General features: G+C 42.8%; 1 protein-coding gene across 5 annotated transcripts in view; it reads right to left on the reverse strand.

The window, feature by feature from the left end:
• Nucleotides 1-756: 756 nt before the first annotated feature.
• Nucleotides 757-22,072, reverse strand: part of sec16a (SEC16 homolog A, endoplasmic reticulum export factor) — a 36,688-nt gene continuing 15,372 nt past the window's right edge. The window contains exons 2-33 of one of the 5 annotated variants that reach the window (XM_008282783.1): nucleotides 20,792-20,853; nucleotides 16,560-19,291; nucleotides 15,852-16,388; nucleotides 15,527-15,678; nucleotides 15,187-15,275; nucleotides 14,909-15,032; nucleotides 14,399-14,597; nucleotides 13,374-13,557; nucleotides 13,112-13,254; nucleotides 12,468-12,529; nucleotides 11,869-12,007; nucleotides 11,512-11,754; nucleotides 11,327-11,424; nucleotides 10,239-10,320; nucleotides 9,972-10,089; nucleotides 9,758-9,869; nucleotides 9,556-9,661; nucleotides 9,014-9,154; nucleotides 8,796-8,909; nucleotides 8,307-8,508; nucleotides 7,768-8,219; nucleotides 7,575-7,619; nucleotides 6,621-6,785; nucleotides 6,444-6,533; nucleotides 6,258-6,314; nucleotides 6,034-6,154; nucleotides 5,778-5,915; nucleotides 5,519-5,601; nucleotides 5,129-5,200; nucleotides 4,653-4,712; nucleotides 2,384-2,452; nucleotides 757-2,282 (exon numbers count right to left, since the gene is read on the reverse strand). In XM_008282783.1, the coding sequence (XP_008281005.1) occupies nucleotides 2,208-2,282; nucleotides 2,384-2,452; nucleotides 4,653-4,712; nucleotides 5,129-5,200; nucleotides 5,519-5,601; nucleotides 5,778-5,915; nucleotides 6,034-6,154; nucleotides 6,258-6,314; nucleotides 6,444-6,533; nucleotides 6,621-6,785; nucleotides 7,575-7,619; nucleotides 7,768-8,219; nucleotides 8,307-8,508; nucleotides 8,796-8,909; nucleotides 9,014-9,154; nucleotides 9,556-9,661; nucleotides 9,758-9,869; nucleotides 9,972-10,089; nucleotides 10,239-10,320; nucleotides 11,327-11,424; nucleotides 11,512-11,754; nucleotides 11,869-12,007; nucleotides 12,468-12,529; nucleotides 13,112-13,254; nucleotides 13,374-13,557; nucleotides 14,399-14,597; nucleotides 14,909-15,032; nucleotides 15,187-15,275; nucleotides 15,527-15,678; nucleotides 15,852-16,388; nucleotides 16,560-19,217 (6,930 nt within the window). In that variant the 5' untranslated portion in view covers nucleotides 19,218-19,291; nucleotides 20,792-20,853 and the 3' untranslated portion in view covers nucleotides 757-2,207. Of the gene's footprint in view, nucleotides 2,283-2,383; nucleotides 2,453-4,652; nucleotides 4,713-5,128; nucleotides 5,201-5,518; nucleotides 5,602-5,777; nucleotides 5,916-6,033; nucleotides 6,155-6,257; nucleotides 6,315-6,443; nucleotides 6,534-6,620; nucleotides 6,786-7,574; nucleotides 7,620-7,767; nucleotides 8,220-8,306; nucleotides 8,509-8,795; nucleotides 8,910-9,013; nucleotides 9,155-9,555; nucleotides 9,662-9,757; nucleotides 9,870-9,971; nucleotides 10,090-10,238; nucleotides 10,321-11,326; nucleotides 11,425-11,511; nucleotides 11,755-11,868; nucleotides 12,008-12,467; nucleotides 12,530-13,111; nucleotides 13,255-13,373; nucleotides 13,558-14,398; nucleotides 14,598-14,908; nucleotides 15,033-15,186; nucleotides 15,276-15,526; nucleotides 15,679-15,851; nucleotides 19,292-20,751; nucleotides 20,854-22,072 lie in introns of those variants that run through there. The other 4 variants (XM_008282781.1, XM_008282779.1, XM_008282780.1 and 1 more) reach the window with 4 other exon arrangements.

Here is a 22,072-nt window from a genome sequence, read left to right on the forward strand (position 1 = left end):
AAATGTAGATGTTTCTTTCAGATGAAGGTTTTGAGTTTGCTGTCTTCTCAAACAGAACACAGATTAGAAATGAATAAGTCTGAAGTCTGTATTCAACCAAAAACCTTAATTCCACTTTGACATCAATATGGGACAGTGTCACACCTTCTTGAGTCTCATGTTTCAGTGCATTTGATGTTGCAGAAAATGCAGACAAACAGATCGACTGGTTGCTTTAGTTATGTATCGATCTGTTATTATGTGTGCATTTCATCTGAATATTGTTTTGTGTGTGTCATTTAGGACTGTAACAGACTGTTATTCATTAATGTATTAGTTGTTTTGTCTCTAAAATGTCAAACAATCAAAACATTTTAGAGACAAGGTTTAACTCGAACGTTTAAAAATAATATTTTACAGTGTTTGCTGTTAATAACATTTTTCTAGTTTTTGAACGTTCAAGTATTCTATCATTTTTGGAACCGTAGCTGCCATATTTGTCAGTCAGGCTGTAATGCAAACCTAAGTTTTAATCTGCTCAGGTGGCCACACTTCAACCACTTCACATTATAGCTGACGTACTTTAGGAAAAACATCAGTGTGCAGCCTTAAAACAAGCTGAAACATGTTCTAGTGTCACTAAAGGACTTCAGGTCACATCCGCATTAAAAGCTGTGTTCAGAGTTTTTGCTGCGACTCAACGGACATCCAGACTTCCCACAGTCACTTTATTTCAAAATACTATTTTATGTAATGAATGAAACCAGTAGACGTTGCTTTCAAAGTGCTACAGAGCGCAAAAAATACCTTTATTACCATTTGTTTCTACCGTTTGTATTCACGCTTTTCTGTCAGGAATTTCACGAGGAATTCTAAAACACTGGGGAAAACAACTGCTTCTCTGAAACAATCGGGGAACTTTTAAAATCATAAAGTGATGTCTACAAAAAAAAAAAAATCACTGAATCAGAAACATTTGGGATGACAAATGACTGCATTTAAAAAAAAAATAAATCACATCAGTAAAGTAAAATGACAAAATGTTTGGAGTACAGTTAGCTCTCAGTTCACAATTTCGATAAAGATTTATTTGTCTGCAGAAGCGGCCAATACAAATGATCAGAATCAGAATCTTGTCATCTCATCAATCATAAATGCATTTTGTCAAAGCTTATCAGAAAAAATTAGTTGCTCTCCACACACACACACACGCACGCACACACACACACACACCATTATGCCTACAGCTCATAAATACAATCAATCTGATATACAAATATTTGGATAGATTCATTTTTAGCGACACTTAAAACGCGGTTTCAATCCTGGTTCCTGCTGCTCTGAACGCCGCCCCTCGACTCGATGATACTGACGCTTCCTCGGAAGAGAAACTCGAGAGCTCGACTTGGACGAAAGACCCTGAACACATCTTTCAAAGTGAAGAACTGACGGGCAGGAGGACATTTAAATAAATATCTGAAAACGAGCAGCGTCCCAACACTGCAGGCTGTCTCTCTTTCCTGTCATCCGACATGCTTCCTTTACTGGAGGGCGACTGAGGAAAAGCAAACGACACGGCAGACAAAGCGCTACTGACACAGTTCGTTCTCACACAAAATGTTATCTCCAGTTGACAGAAGAACACCGAAGAGCTGCACGGTACAAGTCCAGAATATGAAATTAAAAAGGTGCCACTTTCTTTCTATCCGTCATTCACACGATCAATCACAGACCTTTGGACTCTGGACAGAAAGGGAAAACCTAAAACGGGACATGGGATAAATCATTCTGTTCTGTTGACAGAGTTGTATTTGAGGAGAAGCTGGGCAGCTTTAAAGGAGCAACACATTTATTGTACACTAAGTTATGCCTACATGGACATACAGTTTGTGTTTGAATGCATCCATAGATAAGCCTTTACGTGTTAAAATCCATTACAGAGCTGTCTATTCTCAGTTTGGATGCAGGATTAAGCCCTTCGAGGAAACAACGTGCCTGTTAAAAAAAAAAAAACAAACACAGTGACAGTTACTCAACTAAAGAAAAAGAAGAGTGGTTAAGCTGTTGGACGAAGACCGACATGACGGAGACTGTGATTAGGCTCTTCTTAGGTGCAGGCAAAAAGTAGGGTCCTTAAGACAGAGAGCAGTATGTCCATGTGCTTCATTTACTTCCAGGTAGAGTCTATCCAACAAGTCTGTTTACACAATCTCTCTGCGAGCTGATGTTTACTTCAACACTGGATACTGGCGCTGACCGCCCAGACGGCCAGAACGTAGTCCACCTCCTGATGGTGCACTTGTCTGAGGAAAACAACAAGAAAGAAAACAGGATTATAGAGTGGAAAGGAAGGAAACATGAACATTGCCAAACTATTGTGCTTTTTAAAAAAAAAAATCCAAACCTGTGCAAACTGTGCGGGGTTATAAAAGGTGACGCCTCCAGCGGGTGCAGTTCCCTGGGCAGGATGACTCTGTCCAAAGACGAGCAGAGTTACTGACGTGTGTGCACTGTTAGTATACCATCAGTTTACAGCAGAGATGGAGAGGAGAGTGCACTCCCAATGTCACAAGGACATTGTAAAACAGAAGCCAAAGAAAAGTGGGAAGGCAATGTAGAGGAGGACTTGGAATCACAGTGAGGCAGCTTCACAAACACTTATTTTAGTAGTCATGCAAGCTATATGACGGGTTAATGAAGCTGTGTGCTCCCGTGACAACTAGCCAGGGAAGCCTCCTGCAACAGTCTCCAGCATGTTTCACTCCCTGATCTTTGACTCGAATTTACAAGTCAAGAGTTTCGTGAATAAGATTTCTAGCCAGACTAGCAGCTCTGTGAAGCTGTACGTGCTTTACTAACATCAACAAGCTGAAAACGACAACGCTAACATGTTGATGTTTAGCAGATGTTATGTTTACCAAGTACATGATATCAGGGCAGCTTGCTAACATTTCCTAATTACCAAAAAAAGCTGAGGCTGGTGGGAATATCATTAGTTTTGCTGGTATTTAGTCTAAAGGTCACTAAATTATCAGCTTAGACGATTACCTGATGTGATCCTAAGAATTTTATCGATTACTGTTATCATACAGATTTCCAATAAAAATAAATAAACTAAAAAATGTCCCATGTTGTCTGATGCAGCCGTCTCTCTCTCTCTCTATATTCATAGTCACTCTGTGGTCTCGAGCAATGTCCCATCCAACGCTCTTTCTGATTGGTTACATCTCACAAGCAACAGCTAATCAGCACAAAAGGATAGATGCTGAAAACTCATGTTCATTTAAACAGATGTAAAACATAAATAAACAGCATTTCAACAAAGTTTTGTGTTGTGTTCTGCTAAATCTTGATGTCAAGATCTACATTTTTATTACAAATGTGTATCAGTTCCATATACTGACTAACAGCCTCTTTGATCACTAATAAAATGTGTTTTTATGAGCGCCCCAAAAAAACACATCAGTCAACCACTAATTTGTTCTTTAACCAAAGTATTGAACAAATCAAATGAAGGTGCTAGATGGTGGCTGGAGGGATCGCCAGTCACATTTTAACAACACAACTTTCATTTAAAATCACAAATGTCATCTCAGAGCAGTGTGAAAGGAAAGGTCGCCTAGTCTGTCTTTTCCTAAAGACCTTTCTTTGACAGAAAATGTCATGGTGTCTGGAAAAAATATTCAGGATCTAGGACAAGACAACCACAATGTTGAGAGAATCCGAGTGCATCTATACTAGGCTAGGTAATCAGGGTAGAGTTGTCAACGTAGGTCTGTCATGTTGCTGCGAATGTGGCTGCTGCAAGGAATTGTGGGACAGCATTAACTCCTTTCCTTTTGAGAAGGACAGTCCAGTGTAACCTATGTTAAAGGAAATAAAGAAGGACCTCTCCTTAACATTTACAGAATCTGACTCCTCATATCAAACCTGCTACTTATATAGTTTCAGGTCATTTCGTTTTCCCAGGAAACTTATTAAAGAAAAATGACTATTGGGCTGCAAAACCTGCCTTGGAACCAGAAACATCTGTACAAATTTTTGTCTACCTTTTAAGAAAATGTTGAGATTTCCATTACATAAATGGTAATCTGGCACCAGAGAGACAGTTGAAGGATTACCAAGATTATCAGTGTTCATCCTCAGAGCACTATTGATATATCTGTACTACACTTTATGGCAATCCATTGAATAGTTTTTTTTCTAAAAACCAAAAATGTCACCTACATGGCTAAAGGAAAAGTTAGGGATCATATAAGTCAGTCGGATTTATCTTCTCTGGACCTTGAACTTTTGCACAAAATGTCAAGGCGATCTATTCAAAAGTTGCTAAGATATTTCCGCCTGCACTGAAGCGGTGCACCAAGCTACAGATTGACCTTTCCATCCACAGAGTCACGCTGCTAGTGTGGCTAAAAATAAGAAACCTCACTGCAATTTTACAGTTACAGTTTAATTTGCTAAGCAGTTGCAGGGTTGAGCTTTTCTAACAGATATAGAGTTTAGTTATGCTGGAGACGGCAGGCGGGTGAGCAGGCAGACATCCTGGGTTTGATGGAGGCGGCGAAGCTCTGTGTGCAAATGGTGAAGCGTGCTGCTAGCGATGGGGTGAGTTAGAAGGGTGGCAGGTAGGGGTGAGAGTGGCGGACCATTTGAAGCCCAGCTAGAGGTACCTGGTTTAAATGCTGACTCACTTCGCGTGATAAAGAACTCATTGAGCTAGAACGTGAGAGCTAAAGACAGCAGGAGGGAAATAAACAGTAGACAAAAAAAAACACAAACCACAAACCCATATTAATAATCTCCCATGCACTGGATTAGATCTGTTTCCACTATCGACCAGTTCAGAATGAAAATGAATAAACCAGCGTTAGAAAAATTATGGTTCTTGAAAAAATAGACACGGAGAGAACTATATTTCAGCAGCACATGGAACAGAGTTTGTACTAATTATCGAGGCATTTAGCATGATCATGAGGAAAGATTTTCAGTAGACATGCATGCATTCTCATGTTCTTTCCCTCTTACATTAACTTCGTCGTACAAATAAGCAAACTGCACGCGCTGGCTGTTAGCTGCTGAGCAACGTGTTTCAGTGGTGGCACAATGGTAGCTACAGAGGCCGCTGACAGGGACTGACTGGTCTTACCTCTCCGGACTGTGAGCCATCAGGCACAGGAGGACCTTCTGGGGCAGGCGGCAACAATGTTGGGTTGAACATCTGAACAGATTAAAGTGCAATTGAAGAGATTGTGGATAAGGGGAGAGCTTTGTGCATTATGCAATCTGGCTAAGCTACCTCCAACTGTGCTACAACCTCCTGCCTTTTATTTTGACACATTTTAAAGGATCTCTTATAGGGTTTTCTATCTTAACTTGTATTAATATATTTATTATTTGAGTGAGGATGGCAATTAAGTCAAAAAGCCAATACACCAAAACCCCCAATTTGTTTTCCATCAGTAAAGCAGCAACAGCGTGAAAAGGTTTTCTAAACGTTTAATCACAAGAGTTACCAGTATAGAGTAATATCAGATACCTGTGGAGCAGCGCTGGCATTTGGTGAATTCTGCTCCTGATTTCCTCCTTCACAGCCCTCCAGAGGTTGTTGATCGTCAGGAGCTACGCCAGGAAAACAGTGAAATATTTAATCACTTTTGTCTGTAGCAGCATCTTCCAAAATCAAACAGAAATCATCTACAACCACCAGGGGTTGTGGCTTTGCCCTGCACTGTAGCATACATACATATGTCATTTTGCCTTGTTCTCAGTTAACTTATTTAATCCATGTCACACACCTGAACTAGGCACAAAGAGGTTAGCAGGCATTGGCATCGGCGCCAAAGGAGCAAAGATGTCTGCCGGTGCTGGAGCCAGTCCGCCAGGTTTAGCAGTTCTGCTGGGGTTCAGAACATCCACATATCTGCTCTTAGTGCCTGAAAAGACAAAAACACAGCTGAGCGCCAGGAAATACTTAAAAGAGCAAGTACCTTTACTTTTCAAGGAATTAGTGTTTGTGTAGCCAAAAGCCACAGTGAATAACCCTTATCTCACCTGCTTTCCTGGAGAACATGTTAACTGAAGGACCACTAGTGGGGGGTGCAGCAGGCCCTCCAGGGCCAGGCATCGGAGCCATCTTGGGGAAGCCAGAGGGAGGCGGTGGAGGTGGCTTACTCTAATAGATTGTAAGAAAATGATTACAATTGGTTGATGAATAAAGCTTTCGGGCTTGTTAATTATATTTCTGGCTTGTAGATTAATTGGGAGTCATTACTGACCTCCTCTTCAGGCTCATTCATGTCAACCCATCTCTGCTTCTTCTCATCCCACACAATCTGATAATAAAGATCATAGTGCTCTTATCAGTACTGATGATATGTAGAAACACATGAACAAAAACATGTTAAAACTGTATCAAAAGTAGTTTGGATATACTACATGCATATATAAAAACTACAACTTACAGATTTGTTTTTGTCATCTGGTAAGTGAGCCTCATTCTTCCCCCTCCCCCTCATGATCCAGCCCAGCCAGCCAACACCACCACCACCGCTCTGTGTGTGAGAAGAAAGGAAAAACTGCACTGAACACCAGTGAACTTCACCAACTGAAACTCTGAGCCTTTATGTGTGAATATGAACCTTTTTTGGTGAGTCTTTCTTGGCTTTCTTGGCCTCTTCTTTACGGGGCTGCTCAGGAATGGAGGGCGGAGGTGGAGACACCGGCTTCAAAGCTGAGTTACTCCGTTCTCTTCCAATAGAATGAGTGGAAGACTCGGAGGTTGTGCGAGAGCGCCGTCCTGATGGCTGAACAACAGAAAATACTGATATGAATAAAGTATATACTTATCTTCTGATTACTTTTGAGCTTAATGGGATGCCTTAACTAGATAACACACATTTTGTGTTATAGATGTGAATGATAGATTAGAAGGAGTTCCAGTGTATATTCACTCAAGTTGACGTGTAAGAATAATGCTTATCTATGTTATTACTGAACTGAATCTTGATACTGATGTACTTCATGCGCCCATATTCTTTTAACTAATCATGCTGCTAGTTTTGTTTGTTTCTGTCTGTACAAGTAAAACAGCCAAAAAACTTTTTACAATTTCCCACAAGAACATTAATAACCTATTTGTAAATGCCACTACAGTTGTCACTTTGGCAGAAAAACTTAGAGATGTCTTTGAACAGGCTCTCTTGGCATGTAAGCGTGTGAAAGATTTTTTTTTTTTTCACTCCAATGAAGAACAAAGTGCGAGAAACATTTCACTACTTTGGTAGGACTCCATTAATCTCAAAACTACAAATTTGATAAATCTGACGTTGTACTACTAGCACAAGCCTAAAACAAGCGTTTGAGTTGCACTGTGTGCAATTCAGATGCCAAGTTTTAACAGGTAAGAAGCATGTGTGGAATAGCATGTGATTAGCTGGGCAGCCCTACAATAACTGCCATCTGTTTGAGCACATAAGGAAAGACAACCTGCTCCCTATTGGCCCTAAAAACAGGGGCTAATACAAACAAGCACCAGACAGATTTAGCAGAAGAATATACAGTTCGTTAGCAGTACACATGACACACAGACGCACCATGTACATTGAAGATTGTGAAGCAGCCCGTGATCTTCCAGGACCCTGCAACACCACAAAGACAACATAGTAAGAATTTTGGTAACTAGTGCACATACTAAGAAGTGTGCCTGTTTGTAAAAAACTGTGATTTTGCAGCAAAGATGATAAAACAATATATATATATTTTTTTAGACATTTAGATGGTACTGACCATTTGAGCCATGTGGTCATAAAAGTCCTTCTGAGGTGTGATGGAGCCTCTGGGTGGAGAGGATGATATTGGCTGACCAACTGGCATCTCTGGCAGCACCTGCTGCTCTACATGGGGCATATGCCCTGGAGAGGGGGGCATGTGCTGAGGCATCGGGGGTGGCGGGTGGTTCATCTGCACAGGTGAATGCGGCATCTGGGGGTGCATGTGTGGTGACATCTGGCCCATTTGTGGAGGGGGACAGGGCTGCTGATGGGCTCCTGGATACATGTCTGGCTGCTCAGGTTGAGGCTGGAAAGGGGGAGGGGCAAAGCCAGGATCCTGCGGAGGGTAGCCTGAGATGGGGATCTGGCCTGGTGGTCCACTGGGGGGTACTGGGTAGAACTGGGGAACGTCACTGGGGGGTAAAAGCTGAGGAGGCGCCATCCCATCTTGGAGGATGGAGTTGGGAGCTGAAAGAAAGAACGAGCGATGAGCATTCTGAATCTATCTCATAATACAGAGAAGTTAAAAAAGCTTCACCACATGTACACACACACCCGGAGGCATCAACTGTACTCCTTGTGGTGGAGGCCCAGGCAGTAGTGAGCTCATGAGTGGGTTGTCAGGGGTTGGACCATCCGTCTCCATCGGCATGTTGTAAGGTTCAGGTGGGCTCGGCTGGTCCAAGTCAGAGCTGGGGCTGCTGCAGTCGAACTGTGTAGGAGTTGTTCTGTCTGCACTGTATGTAATTACACCGGTCTACAAAAAAACAAGAGTATCAAGCAATTGTTGCATGAGTACAAATTACAAAAAATCTAAACATTGTTTTTAGAAATGCTAACAGGCAAAAACAATAAGGTTTACAAAAGGTCTTTCTGGACCCTGTAAATTGTAAGGGAACCACAGATGATTATTTTTTTGCCTGTGTTTTAACTATGGTTAGAATTAAGTCCAAATGTCACCTTGAAAATGCCCATTCTCAAAATGGAGCTAAAATGTTTTAGATTCTTTTCAAGCATTTTGATTAAATGTATTCTTCTACTCACTCTGATCTGTCCATCCAGCTGTCTAAGGTGAATCAGCCATTCAGGCTCATTGAACAACTCCTGCTCTGGTTTCTCCTTCAGTTGTGGATCAAAGAACCGCAGCTTTTCAGACATCTGTTAACAGTGTAAAAAGACACATGTCAGAATGTGAAAACTGTCACGTATCTAATAATGACTGTAGAGGAGGACCAGAGGGAAAGATGAGAATGAGTGCATACTTGTATAATCTGGCTGATGAAAACAGGAGAGTAGTATGACGGCTGAATGAGGACAGTCCTTGAGATAACTTCACAGTAGTGGAAGGCCTGGGCACTCAGGCCTGCTTCAGCCAAACGGCATGCATAGATCAACTTGTACACCTAATGGGAAACAAAAGGAAGAGTGTTATTGCTCAAAAAAATCGCCATGAAACATTATTGTAATCTTGTACTGAACCATAGAGGTATAGAAGTTGCCATGGTGACGGCGGCACGCATAAACGCAGCGGCCCCTTCAGGAGACAACGAAAGTGAACGCTTTGAGTGTCTGGCCTATCCCAGATGTTCATTCCGCAAAACTTACAAATTAAATGATCCTGAAGAAACGCTCTCTCATCTTGCCTGTACTACTGTGTATGTACAGCAAAATGACAATAAACTTGATTTGATTAGAAATGCAAACAAAATCATTTGTTCAGTCTATTGAATATAGTCTGGACAGTCAGTTATTAGGCTCTTGGTGTGTACTTGTTGGTTTATTGGGAAAAACAGTAAAAACCTACCTGGAAATTGGGCAGTGAACAGGGCTGGGAGCCCAGAGACTGAGCATACTCATAGGCCTCAGTCCTCTGAATTGCCTCATTGGTTGCAAATTGGTAAAAGGGTGAACTGAAGGGAAAAAAGATAGTGTTACATGTGTGACTTGTTTTCTGTAAACGGTATAGAGATCTCTTAGAATTGGGTGTGTCTGCCTTTTTCACTAACCTGTGGTTAGAGCCAATCAGAACCATCTTGGTGCTCTTCTTTGTGAAAACTCCAAGACCAACTTGGGCCATCAGGTAGCAGAAATGTGCAGCATCGTTTAACCCCTTAGAAGCTGTCACAAGACAGAAGGAGTGTTAGGGATTGTTGTAGGAAAATATTACAAATGCTGCTATGTTCAGTGTTTTTAGTAACTAGATTTATGATACAATCCTACCGAGAGTGTCTCCCATGGTGGTAATTGTGCGAGTATCCAGGTCCAGGGTATGTGTGAGGTTCGACAGCACCATAGCCAGGTGAGGGCGCCAGTCACCCCACTTCTCCTCTCCACAGCACTGCATGTAAACAAGAAATATCTCAGCTGAGGTAGAAATAAGGGCATACGAGTCTACACGCTTTAAAAATGCCTCCTGGGCAACTTTTTTTTTTTAGAAAAACTCAGAAAAAACGATGGGTGATGAAGGACAGAAGAATGGATACTTACAGTGGCTGATGCAGGCATCCTCCCCGACATCAGCTGGTACACCGTCTGGAGAGGATCGTTGATCGGCAAACTGTTGGCAAATCTATACAACAAAGGCAGACAAAAATATATGTCAAAGGGTAGGCTTCCATTTGGCAGGTTTGGTTCGATTCAAACAAATTCCAGTGCAACTGCTGTGTTAAAGTGGTTTATTTTAGGTGTGAAAGCTGCCATTCCAACCTTGACGCGCACAACACAAGCAGATCAAGACACTCTAAACAGGTGGTTCTTAGTCTACTTCCAAACAAACTATTCTGCAGTTTGACTGAAATATGTATGCAGTACAGACCAAAGATACATAAACAAACCAAACAGGATCTATGTCTATGCATACCTAGTTATTCTTCACATAGGAGGTTGCCTATTACAGTTCAGTACAGGCATTGAAACCGCTGTCTCCTTGTAGCATGTTTTTATTATAGTTGCCCATTTCTGGGCTATAAACTTGTGACCTAGACACATTGTTTGTATCAGAAACCATTTATAGGCTTCCCACTGGGGATGTGACATTTGACCTTGGGTGTTTTTAAGATCAAACCCAAAGTCAAATAATGTTGATATTGCCATGATATTTTAACAGCTAACAACGATTAGAGGAAGAAAACACCTAATTTGCGGTAACTTGGACAGAATAAGGCTTTACTAGGGCTCAGTGCAATGATGGGCAGCGGCAACTATGTCCCTCTACTGAGGGCCCTCTAGTTGTTCGTGTGTCCAAAACATGGATTCCTGATGCCATTTTTAATCCTTTCTACATTTTAAACTCTTTGTGAATTATTTCCTGGTAAAAACAATCTTCAAAAATAGCTACAAATATCCAATGAGCACATTTACTTCAGTATGACAGCATTGTTGTGGAAGTGCAGAATGTTTGGTTTCAAAATATATATCACAAAAGCTGTCCAACCAGGTTGCAACCTTATCTAGTTGTCATTTCTTTTGTATACTTTGGTTCAATATTTAAAATGTCAGCGTGAAAGAAATAAATCACAAAATAAAGGGTCAACCAAGCTTTTGGGTCACAGTGTTTGATATCACTGGTACTTCACCTTGTCATGACTCGTGCGTGTGTCCTGTTGTCCATCTTACTGGCCAACAGCAGGGCATGACCCCAGAGACCTCCCTTCATGGCTGCTTCCAGTGCATCCTACTCCACAGACAAAGTCGAAAACACATCAGCTCTTATAAGTTAAAATTCCTTTGCAATAATATAGTTATTATGTGCATTTCATACCTTCTTACGGCCAAACAGTAGCAGCTCCCTGAAGCGTTCTGTTTCCTTGCCAACGTTCTCTGGCACAGTCATGAAAGTGTCTGATAGAAGGGATAGTGGTCCGGCTCCCGGCTCTTCCTCAGCTCGTGCCAGAGGCTCATTGTTAAAATCAATCAAGTTGGCTTCATTAGGACTCTTGCCCGGAAGCCAGACTGAGCGATGCTCCTTCAGCAAGAGGTCAGCAATGTCTGTGCCAACGACAGTCTTAAGAAACAGAGTGTGACAGTGAGGACATTGTTTCAACCAAACATAAAAGGTCATATTTCCGCTTTCAGTTCTATGTCCAAGAGATTCACAGTTATGTCTGGACAGTCTTACCCCATTCTGTCTACACAGCAGCATAATGAAGTCCCAGAGCAGCCGGGCAGAGTCTCTGTCCAAGAGGTTGTTGTCACGGGAACACTCCAGTGCTTTGTTCTGGGAGAACTTTATCACGTCCACCTTATGGGTCTCCTCCCTGATGGACACAATATAAGACGTGAGACAGGATGGCAGTGACTAGTCAAATCAATGTTACCTATTATATACTGTAGAATGATATTAAGATGTTTAAATGTATTTCGTATGAATTCATACTCAGTTGCCAGTTTATCAGGAACACCTGGCAGAAACTAATGCAACAGTAATGCAATCAGTCCTAACTTCAATAGGCTTCCAATTTTCAGTTTGCGTTTTCAGGCTTAAGACTCAATTTAGCTGTCATTTTAGTGGCTGCAGAGCTAAACTGCATTATATTGACGAGTGTTTCTATTATTATGTCCACCCCATACCTATAAATTAGCATAGCCTGAATAACAGTATCATTCTGTGTATTCATGGAATGTGGTAACAAAACATTAAATATCTCTTTCATTTGGCTTTAAAGGTTAGTGATTAAGATCTTATAATGATGGATAAAGACGACTGAACACACTTACTTGACAAGGGGTCCTGGGAAAGCTCGAAGTTCTGCCTGATCCGATGTATCCTGCAGCATGGTCTGAATAAACAGACAGGATAAAATAATACTTTATATGTTCTTTACATTATATTCATGCATTCACCACCAGAGTATCTGTTTTTCTGGTCACTCATAAGTTTACATTTAACATGGTGCAGCTCACCTCATTTAAAAAAAAACACAACACTAGTCTTTCAATGTCAACAGTTTCTGATCACTTAGTGTTGAAGATCTTACATTCTCAACAAAATGAATTATTTGCCTGTATTTATCATGTCTTTTATCGTGACACTATCATATCTTTTCTTCTCAAAAGGCACACAGCCTATTTAAAGCTTCATCACTGCTCAGTCTGTTAGGATTCTTTAAACCAGAAGACTCATGTTCTTTTCACAACCCTGAATCAGGAACACCCTAAAAAAGGTCTGCGTACAAGGTAACACTGTTCTGTTCCGTTTTGTGTTGTGTACACAACGTAACAACAACAAGAACACCCTCCTGTATATTGAAATGTTTTCTTGCAGTTACCCCAGCTCTAATACAAATAATCTTTTCACAATACAATGAACACAAGCTTCCAACCATGCACCACTGAAACATGTGTTTCGTTAAAAAATGTACCTCTATGTTGTGGATATCAACCAGAGCAGGCTGTCCAGCTGAGGGTAGATTTGGCAGAACTTGCACCAGATGACCACCAGGTCCGAAGCGGGCACAGCGGTGGGGTATAGTGAACTTCTCTGGGGTTGCAGGACGAGGGGGAGCTACAGAGGACATATCGGTCAGACTAGGAACACGTACCTGAACTTTGCAAAGGATCCTGTTGCTATTTAGGAATTGGTAAAAATGCAAACCCTATTCAGACTTAGGACTGTCTACTTACGTTGCTCAGGGGCGATCCAGGTGCTTTCTGCAGGGTACTCGGAGGGATAGAGGTACTGACTGTAGTTCTGGGAGGCATCAGTCTGGTTCGGGTACTGCCCATAGGAGTAGTCCACAGCCAGAGTGGATGACGTGTTGTCATAAACTGCTGACACTAAGTCAGGCTGGCTCCTGTATACCTGACTCTGCAGGAAGGTACAATATAAAAGTGAGAATTAACAAATAAGAAGACAAATGAAAACATTAACACGTACAAAACTCAAAAAATTCACAAGTGGAGCTTCAAAATCTATTCTATGTATGTATTCTTATCTTTGTTTATGAGATTACAGTAAACCATTTCAGCAACAACAACAAAAGTACTTAGCAAGCAGTAATGTAAAGTATTCTGTTGTTAAAAAAACAACCCAAAAAACAGAAAAGAAAAAAAAAACCTTCTGTCACAGTGAATAGGAAGGAAACTGCTGTCAAAGGACTGTATGCATCTATATACTGAACTTCCCTTGTGGGATAAATAAAGTATTTTTCATTTCATTTAATTTCATATTTAAAAAGCTGCCCAAACATTTAGGAACTCCATAACTCAACGATCTTAGTTTAAATAGATTCAACAGTTATGACAAAACAAACAAACAAAAAACCATCCCCTTTCCTCCAGACTGACTATCAAGTTATACCTATGGGCTTTGCTGAAGTGACAACGAGAAGGAGTTCTGGTGTGAATTTAAAAGCAGAAAGCATCAACATGTCAGTCCTCAAAGGCCTTTAACTGCAACAACCTAGGTTTGTGTTTATGTCTTTATTCATGAGCTTATCAGTGTTGTGCTAAAGAAAGCCACAACTGAAGGTATCAAAGGTTGGAGGAATTTGCTTGGCATGCAAGGAGCAGTGAAAGCAGCACTGCAGTCCACAGTCTAAAATATGCCCGCAAGTGGCTCAGTCTCGAAGTCTCTGTTCTGTGGTTCAGACAGATGATAGCAACCTATAACAACACATACAAACTACATACAAGCCAAACCTATTTACCTGCTGTGATCGTGAGCTGAAGCTGCTGCGTCTGCTGTGGTGACTGTGAGAGCTGTGTACACTGTGTGCCGACTGCTCGCTGTGGACGCTGCGTCGGTCAAAGTCATCGCCATACATTTCTCCACGACGACGGTATTCATCATCAAAACTGGCATCATAACCAGGATAGTATCGCCACTGGTCATCATAGCCCTCTTTCCTGTGAGTGAAGCGTACAGCATTTGTAAATCAAATAGTACGTACAGCTACCTGTTGTAATCATGCAGTCGATCAGAAGACACTAAAAAACAAACATGTTCACAAGACTTGAACTTAAATAACCTTGAACATTAGTCTTAAATCTATCTTCCAGTCTGATAAATAAGAACTGACAGAATATATGTCACCATAGTGCAGATTGCTAAGACAACACTTTCTCACACTGGCTAACATTACCTATTGCCAAATGTAATAACAACAATTTCACTGACATGTACCACTTAGGCTGTGCAAATGGCTTTCTCTGCATACCTGGCAGGATACATTTGTTGATTATAGTAGCTGTCTCTGGCTCTGTAGGCGTCATCATAATTAGACCAGTAGGCCTGATCATAGTATCCTCTGTATCGTGGGTCATATTGTCCGTAATTGTATCCTTCCCACGGAAAATATGGAGACAAAGAAGAGATGATTCACATATAAACAACATTAATATACTCATAGGGATTAATGCCTTTCATGAACAAATAAACTTGCAACATTTTTAGTGAACTAGTAAATAATAACAGCTTTCAGCTCTGTGCTCATACCTCCATAATCATAGTGCTTGTTATAATCTGCATAATATTCACTATAGGCACTTCGGTTTGCTCTGTGGTAATCTTCCGGATAGCCTTGCCTTTGGGGAAAAAGCAAAGAAAAGGTGAGACTTAGAGGTCAAGAGTGGCAACCACCTGAACATAGTTAAGAAAGTAATTTATATGAAATAAAACCAAACTTACGACGAAGGATTCTTTGCCATAATATTCTCTTAATTATGATACTTTAATACTTCTTGAAGAAATAAATGACTAAATGAAAAGATTTTGACTTTACATGCAGTACATGGCATTTACATGATAGTGCAAGACAAAAAAGGGTGCTACAAACCTGGATGAGGGTCTGTCAGAATACTGACTGGCCCTAGAGCTGGGTCGCTCTGGCTGAGGCTCTCTGTACTGGTAGTTTGGATCCCGATAACCTGGTGTCTGCCCCTCATATCTACCATACCAAGGATCTCCTCTGCCCCTGTATGAACCATCCTGATTGATAAAAGCAATATAAGGTTATTTATGTTCAAATTTTAAAACTCATTGGCAACAGTTGTTCATACACGGCTGTCCTATCAGGACAGAAAATTGCACAACTTCATAAAATAGCAGCAGATGAATATTTGTAGACTAGCATAGAGGGAAAAAAATGACTTTACACTAACTTGATAATATGGCTGTGTCCTAGGATCCCCAGGTGGAGGTGGGTACGGACCAGGAGGATATGGTGCTCTGCTATCAGGGTATTCTCCATAGTTACCATAATAGCCACCATACATGTGCCCTGGAGCTGGAGGAGCAGGAGGCCCGTAGCTTTGATGGCTGCCTGCAGAGGAGGGTGGTCGCGGTGGTTCTGCAGGACCTGGCTGAGAAGCCCCTGGAGGTACAGGTCCTCGAGGCCCTGGAGGGTATGCTGCAGCGGGAGGAGGAGGAGGAGCACTCCCTGCAGCAGGACCCTGCGCCGGTGCTGGATACTGGCCATGGGAAGATTGTGCTCCACTCACAGGAACAGGAGGAGCATCTCTTTGTCCCTGCTGTCCAGCCTGAGAATCTGATGTCTTAGGAGGTTCACTTGGGAGCTGCTGAGTGTTTGCAGCTGCTTGAGAGGGTGACGGTGGTACCAGTGGGGCAGATGTAGAGACTGGGGTCTGCGCAGAGACATTCCCTTCCACTCTCACCCCCTGCTGAGCATCTTTGGTGACCTGTAGGTAAAATCCATTACTAGACTGCGGAGACTCATGTAGAGAGGAAGGGTGGCCAGATGCTTGGCTTTGGGCTTGTGATTGGTGCATAGAAAAATCAAGCAGTTCATAATTTGATGGCTGATTATGATTAGAAACAGTAGGAGTCACAAGAGAAGCCTGTGGATTAACCTGGAGAGCAGAGTGGCTGTCTCCACCCAATGATTGGCCCCTAGAAAGAGGAGGGCGGACCGGCTGAGACGGCGGCGGAGCTGTCATTTCTGGAGCTGCTGCGGCTGTGTTGTCTCGAGTCAGATTGAGCGGAACCTGGTTAGAAGGATTGAAGCTCAAGGGTCCAGGAGCAAACAGTGGATTTTGATTAGAGGTTACCGTAGGTGGTTGGGAGGTATTGGCACCCTGTCCCTGTGCAAGTGATCTCGCAGGTGGGGTAGTTTCCCTAAGGCTACTTTGACTGGCTGCTTGAGTACTGGGGGGAATCACACTGTAATTGGACACCGGTGGGGCAATCAAAACAGGCTGGTGCATTGAGCCAGAAACAAGGAGAGACGCATAGCCCAGGCTGCCTTGAGAGTCAGTTGGCTCAGCCTCACTCACCTTTGGTGGGTTCTCTAGGTTCTCTGAGTGTTGCTGAGAAGTTGGCTGAATTCGCTGGGAGGGCTGCAGGTCCACAGGGCCATCCTCTGGAGGCTGGATGACATCAGCACTGGGCTCTCGTAAAGGGGCAAGAACTGTTGGCGCAGCAGGGGCAAGGAGGATATTAGCACCCAAACTTGTGGGATCATTCTGAGCCCACAGAGTAGTAGCAGGGCTCTCACAGGGCCGACTGGCCCCAAAAGCACGAGATGAAGGCCGAGAGTGAGAATGGACCACCGGGTGTGTCACAAGAGGTACGCCACCTCCAGCCCCAGGAGGCAGGGGGTGCCCTGGGCCATAAATATTTTCCATATTATCTGGTGGTTGCTCCATGTTGCCTGGTGTACCATCTGCACCACTTTCCACTACCATTTTAGCCCTATCAACCTCAGCAGGACGCACCCCAACTGAATGTGAGCGCACAGGTTCAAAAGAGCTGTTAGCACTAGCTTGAAAAATACCAGTTGGTTTAGGAGGACTAGGTGTGGATGGCCACATCTGCTCCAGGGAGCTCTGTAGCGCACCCGTATCTCCAGCAGGAGAACTGTCAATCTGTTCAAAGTAGCCTCCAGTGGCAGCAGACAGGCTAGCATCATCAGTGAGACGTGGACTTTCCTGCTGAATAAAGGTGCCTACTACTCCTTGGTGCCGACGAGAGCCAGTTCCACTTCCATGGCTCATATTGCTATAATTGGATGACACACTGGCAGATCTCATTGGTCTCGGAATTGAATCTGGAGTTTCCAGGTTGGGCCCGGTTTCAAACTGGTCCACTACATGGGGCGCCGTAGCAGGAGGACTGCCATGAGTTTCACTGGGCAACACTTCCTGGTTTGGGACACACTCCAGATTCTCCACATGGTCAAATTGGGAATCAGGTGGCTTCTGCGTATTTCCCTGTGGGGGATGATTGCCATCATTCATGTAAGGTAAGTGTGAATGATCTTGAACAGAAGCTCCTTGGTAATCCAAAGAAACGTCTGCATGGCCACTGTGAGCTTGTGGGCTGCTGTGATGCTGAAATGAACCAGCAATACCATTTACTGCCTTGTTTCTATCTCCAGCAAGTGTTTCCTCATTTTCCACATCATTGTCTTTGAAGAACATTGAGAGTGTACCAGACTCCTGAGAGTATGGAACTGGGGCAGGGGCTGAACTAGGTCCAGGTCCAGGACTGGACACAGGGTGAGAACCCGCAGAGTCAGGCAGGGGCTGTGGATGGCCTGGGCCTGTCCCCATTTGGTGATAGCCTGAGTCCAGTGGAGGTTGGTTAAACCATGAGTCTTGGGGGGCAGAGCTCTGACTAAAATAACTCTGAGTTTGGAAATGGGAATTATGCTGCTGGGGTCCATTTGGGTCTGGCCACTGAGAACCAGGAGTATTCACAGGGTTTTGAGGAGGAACAGGAGTCTGGTTCTGGGGATGTCCAGCCTGAACTGGGGGGGTGGAGGTGTGATGGGGTGATGGGCTGTGGGAGGGGTACATCTGAGTCTGCGGAGGTATATTAAAAGGCTGTGGGTCGCTAGTAGGCTGGAAATAGTTCTGAACAGATGGGGGCCGACTTCCGTGATCAGGGGCCCACTGGGAAGAGGGCATGATGGGAGGCAGTGGCTGGAAGGGCACAGGCAGAGGAGCAGCCTGTCCCTGAAATTCTGGGTTAAAAGGTGTCTGACTAGGTGCTGGAGCTATAGCCATAGGTGGTGATTCTGTGGGCATGGATGGTGTCTGTTCTCTCGAATTAAAATAGCCCTGTTCAGTATGTGGAGATGCATATCCTGTGGGACTTGGTGCTGGGAAAACACCAGGGGATGCTGTACTGTGAGGATTGAACAGGGGTACACCTGGCAGAGAGGATGGTGGGGGACCAGGAGGAACAGCTGGGACATCCTCCATCATCTGTGGTTGTGGAGGCAGACCTGAGCCAGGTGGAGAGTACATTGAGTTAGGTGGGGTATGCATTGGTGGAGGGTTGCTGTTTGGTATTGTTGGGAGACCACCTGCAGCCGTAGGGGGAGGAGCTCTACCAAAAGCAAAAGGGTCTGTCATGGGTTGAGCAGCAGGTGGCATTGGTGCAGTAGCTGCTGCTGCTGCTGCTGCTGCTGTATGCTTATGAGGCCTGGTCCTGCGGAACATATTAGGCCCAGAAGGAGGAGGGCCAGAGGCTCCTGGAGGTCCAGTCCGAGGAGGGGGCTGCATGTCTGCAGAACTAACAGGCCCGAGGACCAGGTCACTCGGATAGATATCACTGAAGAGACTGAAGTCAGGCGTAGCTAGGGAGAGAGAAGAAAAGAGGGAGTGGTTAACAAAACGCTATGCATGCCCCTTTGATGGACTTTACCGCACCTTTATTTGTGTTATAGTCTCTGGTCCTACTAAAACAAATGGTACAACGTGGCAATTCCTGCATCACCCCACAGATATTGTGATCGACAGGACAAAGCTGAATACAACATGAGTGACTGATTGCGATGAATGCAAACCTAAATACTATCATCCCATTTGAGGTGAAACGCTTTGTTAAATGCACGATGCTTGTCTTAATTAAACAACAGAAACATTTCAAAGTTTCTATAAATCTACATAACTGTGAATACACATGTCACATATGCAAAGGAAATATCTGCTAACCAAAACAAGATTAAGTTAAAGTGATATAACAGAAAGTATGTATTCTTTAATCTTTATGAATACAGACAACTTTTTGTCAGATGGTCATAGGGAATCTGCCATTGGAATTACACTTGTTTCGTGAGTTTTGTTACAAACGAAAGCAAAGAAAAACAACACTGATGTGATGATCGAAATGATCTAAACCGGATCTCACTGATGTGATGTAAAAAGTCCTGCAGTTAGCTTTGTGCACTTTTCTTACATTTAATGGTAAAGTTGATAACTGGACGAAATTTAAGTAACACCATCACACATACAACGCGTAGACTCTTGACCATGCCCTGATGAAAATATAGCATGTCAGACACTGTGCATCTGTCAGAAGTTCAGAGGAGCCAACACGGACCGACAACGAGCATTTGAAATGTTAGAAAGGGAGATCAATAACAACAGACAGACGTAACGGAGCAGGCAAGTAGTCGCCGTGAACCCGGATCTTTCAAACGTCCGGAGTTACGGATTCATCTGAAGCCGTTGCAGCCTGGTAAGCTAATATTAGCATCGACCTGCCAACTTACAAAAGTCACAAAGTTAGCCTAGTGATATAAAAGCTATCGACTTCTCTCTCATACCTGTCAATTGTTGTAATATAGCCGACGACTGGCTTCTGTTTGGTTTGGCAGGACATGAAGGTAACGTTATACATTAAGCTGCCTGTGAGGAAAGGTCCTGAGTGCTCTGCTCAACAGCTAACGGTAACGCTACATTGCTATACATGTCCTGAACGCCATATCACACAGCAAAACACTGCTATCTGAAGTCGCCTGGTTTTGCCCAAAGGTAAGAATTTCTAAACAAAAACTAAATATTTGTCCTTTCCGTACAAATTCCGCAGTGACAGGAGCACACAGAGGTAAGTTTCGGTTCGCTGGCCACTCGCCGAGCATAATTTAACAGGTTCACTGCCTGCTCAGCTAGCGTTAGCATCGCTGCTTAGTTAGCACTGCTGGCTAACTAGCCTTTGCTAACTACAGGGGTAACAGTTTCACGCCTGTCACGGTCACCAGAATAAAACGTTCAGAGTAAAACATTAGCAGTAGTGTTATATATTTACTCTTACCCGATGTCGGAAATGTGTATAAATTTAAATAAATTCTTACAAATGTGCAGGACAGTGAGTCTGACACACCGCCACCATCTTCAATGAACACATCCTACTAGGCTACGTGTACAAGCAGCGTCACGGGCCAAACAACGGCTGCGTCACGACGGGGCGGGGCTTGTTAAAGGGCCGCTCTGTGTGTTTATCTTAATCTATCAATGTGCAATCAAGAAATGATTGGTGTTGCAAAGGCGTTGTCAGGACTGGAGGCTTAGGCAAGCCAATCAATATTTAGATTTTAACCTGATCAGCTCACCATTTTCATGTCACTTCAGATTAAAAGGTGTGAGACACTGTGTGCTCCACACAAAGCAAGGTCATCCCACTTTCTTCTTACACATAGCCCAAATTCCAAATGTGTACCACAGTGAGTGCTGGATGCGCCTTGAAATGTGTCTTGTTTATGATGATTGACAGCTATATTCATGTTTACAGGTGTGCCTTGCAATAAAAACAATTGCAAGTCACTGATCTACTCTAGGGTTGCCAATTTCTGGCTGCCAGCTGGGGTGAGGTTGGCATGCCTCATTAATTAATTATACTTTTGAATATTTAATAATATTAATAATAGTAGTTTTTTGGTTGACTGATCCTTTAAATATCCAGGGGAAGAGATGAAGGTGCTGGTGAGGAGAAAAAGCTCACCTATCAAGTCCCCTAATAAATAACTATGAATAGTTAGAACAAATCTATTTCCTAGAGGTGACAGACATAATTTAGTGTTGCACTGAGCAGTGTCTTGGATCAAATATGGTTTGAGTTCCTTGCAAAGTGTCGCAGATGTTACTGATTGTACTTTTTTAGCAGATGTAGATTTCAGTAAAAACGATCTTAAGTATCTCAAACATCTCTTCTTAAAGCTTCCTTTTATTTGAAAGTGTTATTGTAGTTTTCTTTCTGGTTTTGTGTGCTTTTCTATCTTTACGATTAGTTTTAACTTAAATTGCCCTTGTATTCCCTGTTTAGTGTTAATCATAAATACATAATATTTACTGTCATGACCTTTATTTCAGTACTGCCTTCAGCATTTTTTACTGAGCAGTTACGAGATTTTACTATTTTCTAAATTTAAAAACGTAAGCAAACAAAGAAACACACAAAAAATGTTAAGATTGAGGACTATACATAAACCATTTGGAGCTAGAACCTTGCAACATCACTGTGTCAATGTAGTTCCAGCAAAAACAACAAATGTTTATGTTCCTCTTAGTCAGGCAAACTGGAATGAAGATTTAAATTAGAATTTTAATAAATACTTAAGGGAGACTGCAAATTCTTT

This window comes from Stegastes partitus, unplaced genomic scaffold (assembly GCF_000690725.1).
Source record: "Stegastes partitus isolate 25-593 unplaced genomic scaffold, Stegastes_partitus-1.0.2 Scaffold285, whole genome shotgun sequence".
In the NCBI taxonomy this organism is placed as follows: domain Eukaryota; kingdom Metazoa; phylum Chordata; class Actinopteri; family Pomacentridae; genus Stegastes; species Stegastes partitus.